Source organism: Mobula birostris, chromosome 5 (genome assembly GCF_030028105.1).
Source record: "Mobula birostris isolate sMobBir1 chromosome 5, sMobBir1.hap1, whole genome shotgun sequence".
In the NCBI taxonomy this organism is placed as follows: domain Eukaryota; kingdom Metazoa; phylum Chordata; class Chondrichthyes; order Myliobatiformes; family Myliobatidae; genus Mobula; species Mobula birostris.
The window spans coordinates 86,836,138-86,850,781 of NC_092374.1; the positions used below are offsets into that span (position 1 = coordinate 86,836,138).

Below are 14,644 nucleotides of genomic sequence, written 5' to 3' on the forward strand. Positions count from 1 at the left end.
GGACTTCTGATGAAGAGGTACATTATGTGAGGGGCTGTGGTGTGTCTAGTGTAAAGGAGATGGATCAAACCAGTCAGCCTTTCAGCCCAGTGCTCAGTGCTCCAAGGTATCTCTTTGGCAGGACCATCCAAATCATTCCTTGTCTAGTTTCTCATCATATCTTAATACATTTCATCCTTTTCTTAAAGTTACTATTTTACAGTAGTTTTAAAGTTTCTAAAGTGGTGGAATTACATAGCATAATAAGATAGGAGCAGAATTAGGCCATTCAGCCCATCCAGTATGCTCTGCCATTTGATCATGGCTAATTTATTATCTCTCTCAACCCCACTCTCCTGCCTTCTCCCCATAACCTTTGACATGCTTTCTAATCAAGAACTTCTCAAACTCGGCTTTAATATACCCAATGATTTGGCCTCCACAGGCAAACCATCCTCTGACTGAAGAAATTTCTCCTTATCTCTATTCTAAAGGCACCAAGTTCCATTCTGACGCTGTGCCCACTGGCCTTGGACTCCCCCACAGAGTCAGAAGCAGGCCCTTCAGCCCACCATATCCATGGCACCCATCTATATGAATCTCATTAGCCAGCACGAGGAAATCTGCGGCCTTCTTTGCCTCAGTGATACAACCTGCATGTCTAAATAATCTTAAATGTGGTGGGAATGTCTTTCTTCAACACCCCCTCAGGCTTAGGGGGCAGATTCCAACTACCCTCTGGGTAAATAAAAATTCCTCCTCAGATCCCTTCTGAACCTCTTCCTCAAGATGGCGCCAGAGAACCACAGTGACATTCTGCAGCCTGCGGACAATCATGCTAAATATCTTTCAAATTACCCTCAGTGCAATCTGCGGTATGTAATTTCCCTCTGAGTCGAACACTGGTTGAATGCCCAAGTTGGGCAGCTTTTCGTTGATCCAGTCATGGTTACTATTCTATACATTTATTGAGTATGCCCATAAAACAATGAATCTCAATATATACATATGGTGACATATATGTACTGTTGAAATCAGTTTTTTTTACTTTTTGTAAGATATTAGTTGAATTAATGCACCACTTTAATAGTTTTAATTGTAGTTTCCTTTTTACTGACTGTATTTTTAACTATCTGTATCTTGTATTTTCAGAGTATGTGGTGGTTGGCCTTCTCTTGCTAGCAGAATGCGGTTTAGCAATTACGTAACGATTTATTGCCCCTTTTAAATTTTTAATTAGCATATTACCTACGTGCTATAATTGTGCAACCGTTGATTGGGTTATTCTCATCGAATGAATTTCTGTGATCTGGAGTATAAAGGTGACAAGATTTTTCCAAAGCGCCATATTGAAGCCATTGAATTTCTTTAATTTCTCATCTTTCATTTGCTCCCTATCACCGGGCTTTTATTTGCTTAGTATCTGTTCTTTGTTTAAACTTTAAAATAAATGCTTGTGAATAATTAAAGTTTATCGCCCATTCTTGAGTTCCTAAAAGAGCCCAGGGATCGAAAGTTACCCAGATCCGACAGTACTTTGATAATAAATTTACTTTTGAAATTTAGTTTGAACTAAACCTATGTCATCTCGTTTAGACACCCCTGCTTTGAGAAGAATTTCCATCTCCCCTATTTAAGCCTCTCCTTATTTTCTCCACACAGACTGCACTGGAGGTCAGGATCAAACCATGTCCCTGGGGCTGTGAGGTAGCAGCTCTACCAACTGAGTACAATACAAAAAAGGGAGATTCACTGGAGTTACTGTAAAAGGTTTAGTCTAATTCCCTTGCCTTTGATCTGGCTCTTTATTAATAGACACTTGAAATCATATTTAACAGGCCTTTCAGGGAGTCATGAAAAGTAGATTTTATTTATTTAGTGATGCAGCACGGAGTAGGCTCTTTGAGCAACCCTAAAACTCCGATTAACCCTAACCTAATCACGGGATAATTTACAATGACCAATTAACCTACCCAGTATATCTTTGGACAGTGGGAGGAAACCGGAGAACTGCGGAAAACCCATGCATTTTACGGGGAGGACGTGCAAAGACTCCTTACAAAACAGCACCGGAATTGAAGTCCGAACTCTGGAACGCCCCGAGATGTAATAGCATCGCGCTACCGTGGCGCCCTACAGTAAGAATGTGAGATGTTGAGACTCTAGCAGGTACACAAGGGAATTTCCGTGACACAATCAGCACTCCAAGCTCAAGGTCACTGAGGTGGAGGAGGTGATTTAAGTGCTTGTACAAAATGTTGTGAGAGTCTTGGTTTGTTTCTCGTGCTCTGTAACTCAATAAAGAACTGGGAACGTGAATGCTTTATGGTAGCATAGTGGCTTAAATGGCTTTACAGTGCTAGCGATCGGTGATTGGGGTTCAATTCCCTCCGTGGTCTGTAAGGAGTTAGCACGTTCTCCTTCTGACTGTGTGGGTTTTATGCTGGTGCTCCAGCTTCCTCCCATATTCCAAGGACATACAGGTTAGGGTTAGTAAGCTGCAAGTATGCTATATTGGTGCTCAAAGCATGGTGACACTTGGGGGCTCCTCCCAGCTAATCATCAATGCAAATGGCTCAATTTCACCATATGTTTCGATAATTCAAACAACAGCAATCTTTAATATGCAATAACATCAAGTATTGGTGTTGATATTAGGAGGTGGCATGGTGGTTAGCATAATGCCTTAATGCACCAATTGTAAGAGTTGAGGTTCAATTTTCACCACTATCTGTGAGAAGCTTGTACTGCGTGATTTGCTTCAAGTGCTCCAGTTTCCACCCACAGTCAAGTTTATTGTCATTAAACTATATACACGTATACTGTCAAATGAGACACTTCTCAGGACCAGGGTGTAAAACACTGTAGCACACATAACACACAATAATTTAGGAAAGTAAGGGTAAAATCTACATTGTGCACAAGTTAAATATTGTGTGGTACAGAACATTCTCACTTTGAATGCAATGCGGCTGGGTGTTCAGAAGCCTAATGGCCTGAGGGAGGGAACTGTTTCCCATGCTGACCATTCTTGCTTTTATTCATCCTGCCTGATGGTAGAAAGTCAAAGAGGATGCCGGATGGATGGGTGGGATCCTTGATAGTACTATGGGCCCTGCGTACACAGCGCTCCTGATAAATGTCCCCAGTGGATGGTAGGGAGATCAAAAACGTAGGGGTTAGGGTTAGTAAGTTGTGGACATGCTACGTTGGTGTCGCAAGTATGGCAATACTCGCGGCTGCCCCCAGCACATCCTTGCGTTAGTCACTGACACAAGCAATGCATTTCACTGTATATTTTGACATAAGTGTGACATATAAAGCTAATTTAAAAAAAATGAACATGGTTAGTGAAGTACCTTCTCCTCAGCCAGCTGAAGCAGCTGTTTCTTTGCCTTCTCCACCTCCTCCACAGGACCTCTGATGGTGACTTTGTCGCTGCCTGATCCTTCGGATGGAAAGTGAATGTGCACCCCTCCGCATTCCTCCATCAGCGACCGCACCAGACGTCCCTTGGCCCCGATCAGGGAGTTGTGCAGTTTGGCTGGGATCAAGACATCCACTTCCTTGATGTTTGCCTGAGGTAAAGGCGGCAAGGATTAAACAGAAGGAGCACAAGAAATCAAAACAGATTTCACTTAATAAACACAGGGGATTCTGGAGGTAATCTTGAGCGAGACACACAAAATGCAAGAGGAACACAGCAGGTCAGACAGCATCCATTGAGGGAAGTAAACAGTCAATGTTTTAGGCTAGAGCTTTCATCAGGACTGGAATGGAAGGAGGCAGAAGCCAGAATAAGAAGGTGGAGGGAGAGAAAGGACTGCAAGCTGACAGGCGATAAATGAGAGGATAGGTGGATGACTGGGGGAAGAGGAGATGAAGTAAGAGGTTGGGAGGTGATAAAGGACTGAAGGAGGAGGAATCGTATAGGGGAGGAGAGTGGACCATGGGAGATAGGGAAGAAGAAGGGGCACCAGAAGGAGGTGATAGGCAGATGAGGAGAAGAGAAGGGGTAAAAGGGGAGCCAGAATGGGGAATGGAAAAAGAGAGAGGGGGAGAAGGGGAGAAAAGAGTTCACTTCCTTGGTAAGTGCACTGAATTTCCCCAGTACCGGGGATTTCTAAAATATGCAGGTTAGAATCAGTTGTGAATTTACAATGATACCAAGTCAACAGATTCTAGGGTTACAGTCGGTCAGGATGGTGGAGGGAGGCAAAGAAGTGCTAGAGGGGGAATAAAACTTGAACACAGGGAAAAATCTCAGTGACGTAATACATTCTACAGATGCTGGAAATCTGGAGCAAAACACAAAATTTGAGTGCATGCATTAGACCATAAGACATACAGTAGGAGCAGAATTAGGCCATTTGGTCCATCAAGTCTGCACCACCATTTCTTTTTAGCTGATGTATTATCCCTCTCAACCCCATTCTCCTGCCTTCTCCCCATAACCTTTCACATGCTTACTAATCAAGAACCTATTGACCTCTGCTTTAAATATACCCAATGATTTGGCCTCCGCCGTTGTCCGTGGCAATGAATTCCACAGATTCACAATCCTCTGGTTAAAGAAATTCCTCATCTCTGTTTTAAAGGGACTACTTCTATTCTGAGGCCGCCTTTAGAAGCATCTCTCCACGTCCACTTATCTAGGCCTTTCAATATTTGATAGGTTTCAAGGATTCCCCCCTCATTCTTCTAAATTCTAGGAAGGACAGACCTAGAGTCACTGCTATATCAGCAGGGTGGCCCTGAGCCCAAGTTGTGAAATGGCCCTGAATTACTTCTGCTGCTTTGTGAACGCCAAAACCTTGTAAATAATTAAAATATATTTCCTCAACCTTGTTGTCAGTCAACCTAGGACTGTTCTGTAGATCTCTCGTGCATCACCAATTCCAGCTGAAAAGTAATACGATATCTGCAGCACAGAGGCTAACGTGAGAATATCCTCATACAAGGTATAAATTGTTGCTGATCAAAATGACCAATTTCTGCAGGTGTGTAGTGGAGATTGTATTGACTAGCTGCATCATGGCCTGCTATGGAAACACCAATGCCTTTGAATGGAAAATCCAACAAAAGATAGTGGATTCGTCCCAGTACATCACAGGCAACGCCCTCCCAACCATCGAGCACATTTAAAGAAATGCTACCATAGGAAAGCAGTATCCATTATCAGAAATTCTCACCACCCAGGTCGTGCTCTATTCTCGCTGCTGCCATCAGGACTCGCACCACCAGGTTCAAGAATAGTTGCTACCCTCCAACCATCAGGCTCTTGAATAAAAGGGGATAACTACGCTCACTTTCCCCATCACTCCCCAGGCTGTTGGAGGCCTCTACACATTATGTTCTCTCTCTCGATGCTGCCAACTCTCAAGTCAGGGAACTTGAAATTAAAAAAGCGACACTGCATTCTGTAACATTGAAATAGTGAGCTGTTGATTTCCCTTCTCGTTGTGGCAGGGGTGATACCTCTCTCGTGTGTGCGTGTGAGAGAGCGCGCGCGTGCCAGTGGCATGTCCAGCTGTTGGGCGAACAGTGGTTTTTGATGGACTGCAGATCATGGTCTCTTTGAGGGCTTTGCTATTCCTTGCATGGTGGGTGAGGAAGAGGCTGATGATTTTTGTTGGAATAAGTGAGGGGAGGGGAGTGGGAGGGTTGATGATTTGCTGCTGCTTCTGCATGGGAGGGGGAGGGGAGCTTTGGGGTTCTAACATTTTTCCTTTCATTCATTACTGAGTATGCCCATTTGAAGATAAATATCATGGTTGCATATGATGACGTATATGTACTTTGATAATAAAATATACTCTGTACTTTGTAAACAGTATTAGTATAAATACACTTTAAGACAAAAATCAGTTAGTCCAACTTTTCAGTTTTATATGCTGCTGCCTTTCTGTGCTCCTTGTAATCACTTCCCTCAAACTGCTCTCTTCTCTGAACCAGGCACTACTTAAATGACAGGATGAACTTCAAATAAACCGCGGCTGAGTTGCTGTTGAGACAGGTAAAGGTGAAGGAAGGTGATTATCAATTGAAAAAGATGCTTAAAACCTGAGATAAAAACAGAAAATCATCGAAATACTCAGCAGGTCAAGCAGCATCTGTGGAGAGAGAAACAGTTTACACTTCAGGGTCCGTTACCTAAAATATAAACTTACTCTGAGAGGAATTCTAATTATTTATGAGGCCTCCACAAAGGAATGGAAATAGTTGAGGGGCAATTCACTACTCGGCGGCCATCACTACTTGATGCTGTCAATCAGATGTCCGAATCAAACCCTGTCTTGAAAGCCCAGAGGTTAAGGAACTGTGCAGGAGCCTGGGTCTGCGAATCTCTGAGAGTCTGCTGGGGAAATTGGGGGCTAGTGTTTGCAAGAGTACACTGGAAGCTGAAGACAGCCTCATCCTGGGGTTAGAAGACTGTGTGAGTGGGTGGGAGAAGGGGATGAACGAGGCTTGTTCTGTTGCCGTTGCATTGTCACTTGATATGTTCTGTTTTGTTGTGTTTGGGTTGTTCCACCAAGCATTCTGGTACTGGAATATGTGGTGACACTTGGTGGCTGTCCCAAACACACCTTCAGGTATGTTTGTTGCTAATGTAAATGACGCATTTGACTGTATGGTTCAATGTACCAGTGATAAATAAATCTTAATCTGTATGTTGTTCGCACTGCAGTGAAGTAATATTTATTTTAATGCATAATTTGCAAATATCCACTGCAGGAATAGTTGGGTCTGGTACCACAAAAGACTTAAGAGCTACAGATAGACAGGCAGGAATGCTGATGACCAGCAGAGCTTTTAAAACTCTGGTTAGGCCAAATCTGGAGTATTGCATACAGTTCTGGTCACCCTACTATAAAAAGGATATTGAGACTTTGGAGAGGGTGCAGAAGAGGTTTACTAGGATGCTGCCTGGTTTACAGGGCAAGTGCTTTCATGAGAGGCTGGATAAACTTGGGTTGCTTTCTCTGGAGTGCTGGAGGCTAAGGGGAGATCTGATAAGAGGTTTACAAGAGTATTGGAGGCATAGATAGAGTGGACAGAGGGTATCAGTTTCCCAGGGTAGAAATGTCTAATACCAGAGGGAATGCATTGAAGGTGAGAGGGAGCAAGTTCAATGGGTATGAGAGGGGTAAGTTTTTTACTCAGAGAGTGGTGAATGACTGGAATGCACTGCCTGGTATGGTGGTAGAGGCAAATAGAGCTGTTAGGATAGGCACATGGATGTGAAGAAGATGGTGCAGGTAGGAGGGATTAGAGTTTGGGTGTTTATGATTTGCTTTTTAGCTGTTTTGGGACAACATTGTGAGCTGAATAGCTTGTTTTTGTGCTGTATTGTTAAAAGGCAGGATCGGTAGGTTGGATGACCCAGCTGTTCGCGGAAGAGGCTTGATATTACACAGGTTGCTTATTTTTGTAGAATTATGAGTTATGGGAAACTTGTTAAAGGTGCTGACAAGTTAAGTAAGGACACGAGTTGCAATGAAGCTTAAAGAGTGGACAGAAACCTCCCGGTGCGATGTACCAGTTCTCGCTGAATGGACAAGATTCGGTCTCGGGCAGCCTCACAGTTTGCTTTCTTCCCCGTGATGAGGATCACTTCTGAGTTGCTGTTCTCTGTGGGGAGGTCAATCTTTGTGTTTGTTTCCTCGCGAATCTGGCAAAGCAGAGCAGAGGACAGGTCAGAGGGAGGCAGGCTTGACAACTGGAAGCAACAAAGGCATAACTAACCCTAGCATATATTACTGTATATGAGAGGGGAAGAGGAAAGGAGAGGATAGAAGGACAGATTAGAGGTTAGTGGGAGGGTGGGGGGCAGGGGAAGAGAGAGCAGTAGGGCTGAGGGGGAGAGGGGAGAGGTGGGGAGAGGGGAGAGGGAGGGAGGGAGGGGGAGGGGAGGGGAGAGAGGGAGAGGGGAGGGGAGAGGAAGGGAGGGAGGGGGAGGGGAGAGAGGGAGAGGAGAGGGGGAGGGGAGATGGATAAGGAAGTAAGGGGGAGAAGGGGAATTGACAGGGAGGGGTGGAAGGGGTGGATGGGGAGGGATGGAAGGGAGAGGGGTAGGGGTAGAAGGGGGGAGGGAGAGAGGGAGGTGATAGGAGAGCTATAGGATAGGGGTAGAGAGAGAGAGAGAGAGAGGGACTATATGAAAGATACAGCACAGATACAGATCCTTCTCCCCACTGTCCACCATGACCTCGCACCCCCCCCATTTTATTCTTCCGACTTTCAAATGGAAGGACCTACGAGACCTTATAAGCCTATCTGACAGGATGAATGGAGACACGCATTGTTTGAGAGACACTTTGTCTGAAAGGTGACAGCCTTGGAAAGTGTAGCACTGTCTCATATTCAGCACCGACTGTCCGCCAGGGTTGTGTGCTATTATCGAGCATGCAGTCTCCTGGCTCGGAGGCCAGAGTGCAACTGAGTGGTGCCCCAACTGACACAAACACAAACCTGGACAGTTATATTTCTCTCCAGCTTGTACCTTTTTGATGTTGGCCCCTCCTTTACCGATGATGTTCTTGTGGAACTGCTTGAAGATTGGGATGGAGACAGAGTAGCTGTTCTCAATCTGGGGAGAGCAAAGACCACAACAGCAGATCAGCGACAGGCATTCACTAATACCAGTGCTCAACACTTCACATGGCTCATCGTACTCATGGGAGTCAACATTACCAACAGCCTGTCCTGGCCATGCCCTAATCTCGCGACGACCGTCGGGCTGGAGGTACAGAAACCTTAGATCCCACACCACCAGGTTCAGGAACAGTCATTACCCGAAAACCACCATGCTCCTGAACCAGAGTGGATAACTTTACTCACCTTACTCTGAACAGACTCCACTCACTTTCATGGACTCTACTACACAGCTTTTTTTGTTATTGAGAGATTCAACACAGAACTGCCCCTTCCGGCCCAGCGAGCTGTACTGCTCAGTAACCCACCGACTTAATACTAGGCCAATAATAATCAAATCAGATTTAGTATCATCGGCATATGTCATAAGAATGTTGTCTTTGTGACAGCAGAACAATGAAATACATAATAGAAAAACACTGAATTGCAGTTCAGTGAATACATACACACACCTGTATCTGGAAGGTCCAACTGCTGGTGAGTCAGTATCCTGTCAAAAACTCCACCATGAAGACAAAAGAACACTCTAAGCAACTTTGCAAAGATGTTACTGAAAAGGATGAGTCAGGAGATGGATGCAAGAAAATTTCCAAGTCACTGAATATCCCTTGGAGTACTGAGTAACCGTGCAAGAAGGGGACTAGTGAGGGAGGCCACCATGAGACCTATGACAACTCTGGAGGAGTTACAAGCTTCAGTGGCTGAGATGGGAGAGACTGTGCATACAACAACTGTTGCCAGGGTGCTTCAGCAGACACAGCTTTATGGGAGAGTGGCAAAGAGAAAGCCCCTGCAAAAAAAAACTCACATGAAATCTCAGCTAGAGTTTGCCAGAAGGCATGTGGGAGACTCTGTGTCAGCTGGAAAAAGGTTCTATGGTCTGATGAAACCAAAATTGAGCTTTTCAGCCATCAGACTAATCGCTATGTTTGGTGTAAGCCAAACACCACACGTCATCAAAAACACACCATCCCTACTGTGAAGCATGGTGGTGGCTGCATCATACTGTAGCGATGCTTCACTGCAGCAGGCCCTGGAAGGCTTGTGAAGGTAGAGGGTAAAATGAATGCAGCAAAATACAGGGAAATCCTGGAGGAAAACCTGATGCAGTCTGCAAGAGAACTGCGACTTGGGAGATTTGTTTTCCAGCAAGACAATGACCCCAAGCACAAAGCCAAAGCTACACTGGACTGGCTTAAAAACAACAAAGTTAATGTCCTGGAGTGGCCAAGTCAGAGTCTGGTCTTCAATCCAATTGAGAATTTGTGGCTGAATTTGAAAAAAGACGTTCACTCACAATCCATGCAATCTGATAGAATTTGTGCTCTCCCACTCAATGGACCCCATTCCTGCGCTCCCTTCCACATGGCAAGATTTTGGTTCCCATGTTCTCTATCACTCACTAGAGACCCAGTCCTCCAACACTCCCTTCTGTGCTCTAGTTTCCAATACTCTCCCATTCACTGGGGCTGAGTTCTGTGCACCCCTTCTCTTGTCAGGTCCCTGGTTCCCATGGCTTCTTTCACTCAGTAGCTCCCTAGATCTCACTCTCCCTTCCAACTCATCAGAGCTCCAGTTTAATTGCTCTTGTCCTGTCTCCTGGACCCGTTTCTGTGCTACCTTTCACTCAATGGGGCTTTGCTTCATGCACTCCTCAAACTGACCAGCGACCTGTTTCACCATGCTCCCTTTAAGTAAATTAAAAATGTGCTGGTGTATTATATCAACAACTCTGACAGTCTAAGACTACCAAAGTCCCAAGTGTGACAGGTTGTGCGGTAGTTTTCTTTTATCTTGGGTTTCTGACGTCTTCAGAATTTGACTTTACCATTGTTATTCCATACAGGATGTTCAATGTTCCCAAAGAAACTGAACACTTTGGGAAAGCTGAGGAGCAGGTAGAGGTGGGAATATCTGATGAGGCCTGTTGATTTCTTTCCGTAGACATTGCCTGACCTGCTGTGTTCCAGCAGCACTTTGTATGTGTTAGAAGTGGGAAGGCGATAACAGGAAACAGAGGGTAAGGGGTGTAGATTAGGGGTTTGGAAGATGTGATGGCTGTTTGGTGAGGGAGTGTTTGTGAGGGAGATGTGGAGAAGGATGAAAGAGGTGAGCTCAGAGGGTTAGGCTATGATTATAGAGAGCTAGGGTGGGCAGGGGATGGCAAAGGAATGTGTTTGTAAGGGTTTGCACCACCAGGGAGATCCAGCAAATTGCTTTTACCCATGAATCACTGCTTTACATTGCAATGGGAATGGGAAGTGTTCAGACTGAAGAGGGCCACTCACCAAATCTGCGATGACTTTCTGAAGGAACTTGCCACATTTCTCCACCTCATTCTTCGGACCACGCAGCTGCACAATGTCACTCTTCTGCGCAGGGTCCGGGAAGTTGATAATCACCTGGGTGGAAAACAGATGATTTTACTTGTTACAGAATAGAGGGGCAAACCCCGATTAACAAGAAAGGAACTGGAGGCCATTAAGCTGCTCAAGGGGGACTGAGAGATAGTTCAAAGTACATTTTATTATCGCAGTACACGTCACCATATACAAACCTGAGATTCATTTTCCTGCAGGCATACTCAGCAAATCTATAGAATAGTTACTATAAACAGGATCAATGAAAGGTCAAGCAGAGTGCAGAAGTCAACAAACTGTGCAAATGCAAATATACATTAATAGCAATAAATAACAAGAACATGAAATAACAAGATAAAGAGTCCTTAAAATGAGATTATTGGTTGTGGGTACACCTCAATGGATGGGCAAGTGAGCGTAATTTATTCCCTTTTATTCAAGAGGAGTAGTAACTGTTCTTGAACCTGGTGATGCGAGTCCTGAGGCTCTTGTATCTTCTACCTGATGGTAGCAGCGTGAAAAGAGCATGACCTGGGTGGTGGGGATCTCTGATGGTGGATGGTGCTTTTCTATGATAGCATTTCATGTAGATGTGCTCAATGATGGGGAGAGCTTTACCTGTGATGTACTGGGCCAAATCCACTATCTTTTTAGGATATTCCATTTAAAGGCACTGGTGTTCCCATACCAGGCTGTGAAGCAGCCAGTCAATACACTCTCCCTCAGCCCTTTCAGTCTGTTATAGAGGGTAGTTTTCACCTCACCTCATCCCTTGTAACAAAGAGTCCTGTACCTGAAACATTAGCTGTTTCGCTTTCTACAGAGGCCGCCCAACCTGCCAAGTATTTCTAGCATGTGCAGTTTTATTTTGGATTCATTCATCCCTACCAGCTTGTTATTTTCATCTTGAAAGCTACTAGGCCCTACGTGTCTACACCAGCTCACATCAGCCCACTTCCCACCCATTTTCCTTTAAGCAATTCCCTCTTATTTGCCCATCAGCTGCCCCCACCTCCCCGCAACTCTCTGCTTCTCCTGCCACCATCTACACTAGGGACAATTTCCAGCGAACAATTAACCTGCTCACACGTCATGGGGAGCCGGAGCACTCGGGGGAAATCCTCGTGGTTACGGGAAGAACATGCAAACTTCACATAGACAGCACCAGAGTTTGGGATCGACCCTGGGTCACTGGAGTCACACAACAGTAGTGCTAACGGCTGCACCACTGTGCCGCCCCATGTAGGTCTAGGAAGAGGCCACAGCACTCACAATCAGGTTTAATACATAATAAAAAAACTATAAATTACAATAATAAATGTATATAGTATTAAAAGTTAAATTAAATAAGTAGTTGAAAAAGAGAGTAAAACAGTGAGGCAGTGTCCTTGGGTTCACTGTCCATTCAAAAATCTGATGGTGGAGGGGAAGAAGCCGTTCCTGAAACATTGAGTGTGTGTCTTCAAGCTCCTGTATCTACTCCTTGATGGCAACAATGAGAAGAGGGCATGTCCTGGGTGATGGGGATCCTTAATGATGGATGCTGCCTTTTTGAGGTATCACCTTTTGAAGATGTTCTTGATGCTGGGGAGGTTAGTGTCCATGATGGAGCTGTTTTTAAAAATTCTTTTTTTGCTCAGCATAACAAAACTTTCAATTTCCAGACACACTTACATTTCTTCCCTCACAGATAGATATCAGGTATCAGAACACTTCCATCAAAATATAGACATCACCACAACATCCTATACAAAAGCCCTTATTAGTATAGCAGACAGGTTCACATCTATATTCTGCAGAAAAGGTTGTCATGTTTTATGAAAACTATTTGTTTTTGAGTGTACCATACATGTCAATAAGTCCAAAGGAATGTATTCCATGATTAATTTACGCCAACCAGAAAGTCCAGGGGCCTTATCGGATATCCGACAAAGTGAAATGTTCTTCCTCGCACAAAAAGTCAGGATGTTAAAAAGTTTTTTTCTGACGTGCATTAATAATACGACTGCTGGGTAAGCCTAAGAGAAAAGACACTGGGTCCAGTTCAAGCATGATGGAGCTGGTGAGTTAATCACTATAGATATTGCTATAATCCAGATAAACCAAGACCGAGTGAAGAGCCAGTGAGATTGCATCTGCTATAGACCTATTCTGGCATGTCCCAACATCCAATGAAATCCTGGTTGATTTGTACTTTAACTTTCTCTGCCCATGTTGGTTCTGAAAACTTTACAATAAACCAATATCAATATCCCTAAGGAGCTAGATATCCACCAGGTCCTTAGTGAAGGAGTGTTCCCTGGCATCATTCCCAATGGCATAACTCTGAGTTAATGCCCCCCCATGTTTTGTACTCCTTCTAGCACCACAAGCCCAAACTAACTGGGTCAGAACTCAGCTGGTAGTTGTATTCACTATATCTGAACCTGGGTCCCTGGCACAGAAAGGCAGGCACCCGCTCCTGCTGCAAGGACTAACTTGAAGATCTGGGATTCCTGCCTCCAAAAGTGATATGTGTGATCTCGAGAGAAGGATAAGCTTTAGCATTAGCTCTGTAGAGATCAAACTAAATTTCAGTTCCATTACTAGAAACAGATTTAAAATTATTGGCAAAGGAACTGCAGGGTGAAGGGATGATTTGCCAGTGTAGGAAACAGGCTGAAGTTTTCATTCATGGATCACTGGATGGCACTTGATGAAAGACAGCCCGTCCTGTAGTTGGAAGACTATGTGGATGGGCAGTTGGGTGTTAGAGGGGGAGGAATGGGGCTGTTACTTTTTTTGTTGCTTGTTGTGTTCTATGTTGTTCAAGTTCCTGTCATTCAACCATATACATGTATATCGCCAAATGAAACTATGTTCCTCTGGACTGAGGTGCAGAACACAATACAAATAACTCATACACAACACGGTATAATATTACCACAAATAAATCAACAAATAGTAAAATATATTCCTGAAGATTGATATTTAGCATAAAGTACATTTATGACACGAGTTAAAAAGATGTTTTTCTCCCCTCCCCCCACCTTTTTACTCTGTCTTCTCCCCTTCCTTTCCAGTCCTGAAGAAGGGTCCCAGCCTGAAATGCCAACTGTTTACTCTTTTCCATAGATGCTGCCTGACCTTCTGAGTTCCCCCAGCATTTTGTGTGTGTTGCTTAAAAAAGTAGATGGCATCAGAGGGCGACTTCTCCCAGTCCATCAGTGGAACAGTTTAAATTCTTCTTCTTCTAATGCCTCTTTTTCCCCTTCAAGGTAGTTGGGGTCCTGTTGGAGTCCGTGTTCTACAGCTGGACGCAGACTGTGGTTCTTCATGCCAACAGCATGTTCCCATTCTAGGAACTCACTGATCAGCTGCACTTTTGATATCTCCAGGAGTGGCCTGGAAGACGGAGCCTTCAGCGTGCGACCTTGCGCGGCTCTGTGGACCCAGTTTCTAGTCAATATCGCGAACTGAAGTGTCATGGGGAAGTGGAACATCGAGACAGTGGGTGTGGATGTCGGAGACTTCTAATTCGGGCAATCACTCTCTCTCTCTCGCAATGGTGAGTGAGAGTGTGCTGCTGATTCCCAAGTCAGGGAAAATAAAGTAAAAACGGCACGACAGGCTGTAACATCAAAATAGCGAGCTGTTTGTCCTCCCCTTGC

At 44.5% G+C, this 14,644-nt stretch overlaps 1 protein-coding gene across 5 annotated transcripts in view; it reads right to left on the minus strand.

The window, feature by feature from the left end:
- LOC140197842 (vigilin-like) overlaps positions 1–14,644 on the minus strand; it is a 269,622-nt gene that overhangs the window by 42,343 nt on the left and 212,635 nt on the right. For all 5 annotated transcript variants that reach the window (XM_072258336.1, XM_072258334.1, XM_072258337.1 and 2 more), the window contains 4 exons: positions 10,923–11,036; positions 8,483–8,569; positions 7,520–7,651; positions 3,339–3,557 (listed from right to left, as the gene is read on the minus strand). In XM_072258336.1, coding sequence (XP_072114437.1) covers positions 3,339–3,557; positions 7,520–7,651; positions 8,483–8,569; positions 10,923–11,036 — 552 coding nt within the window. The remainder of the gene's footprint in view (positions 1–3,338; positions 3,558–7,519; positions 7,652–8,482; positions 8,570–10,922; positions 11,037–14,644) is intronic.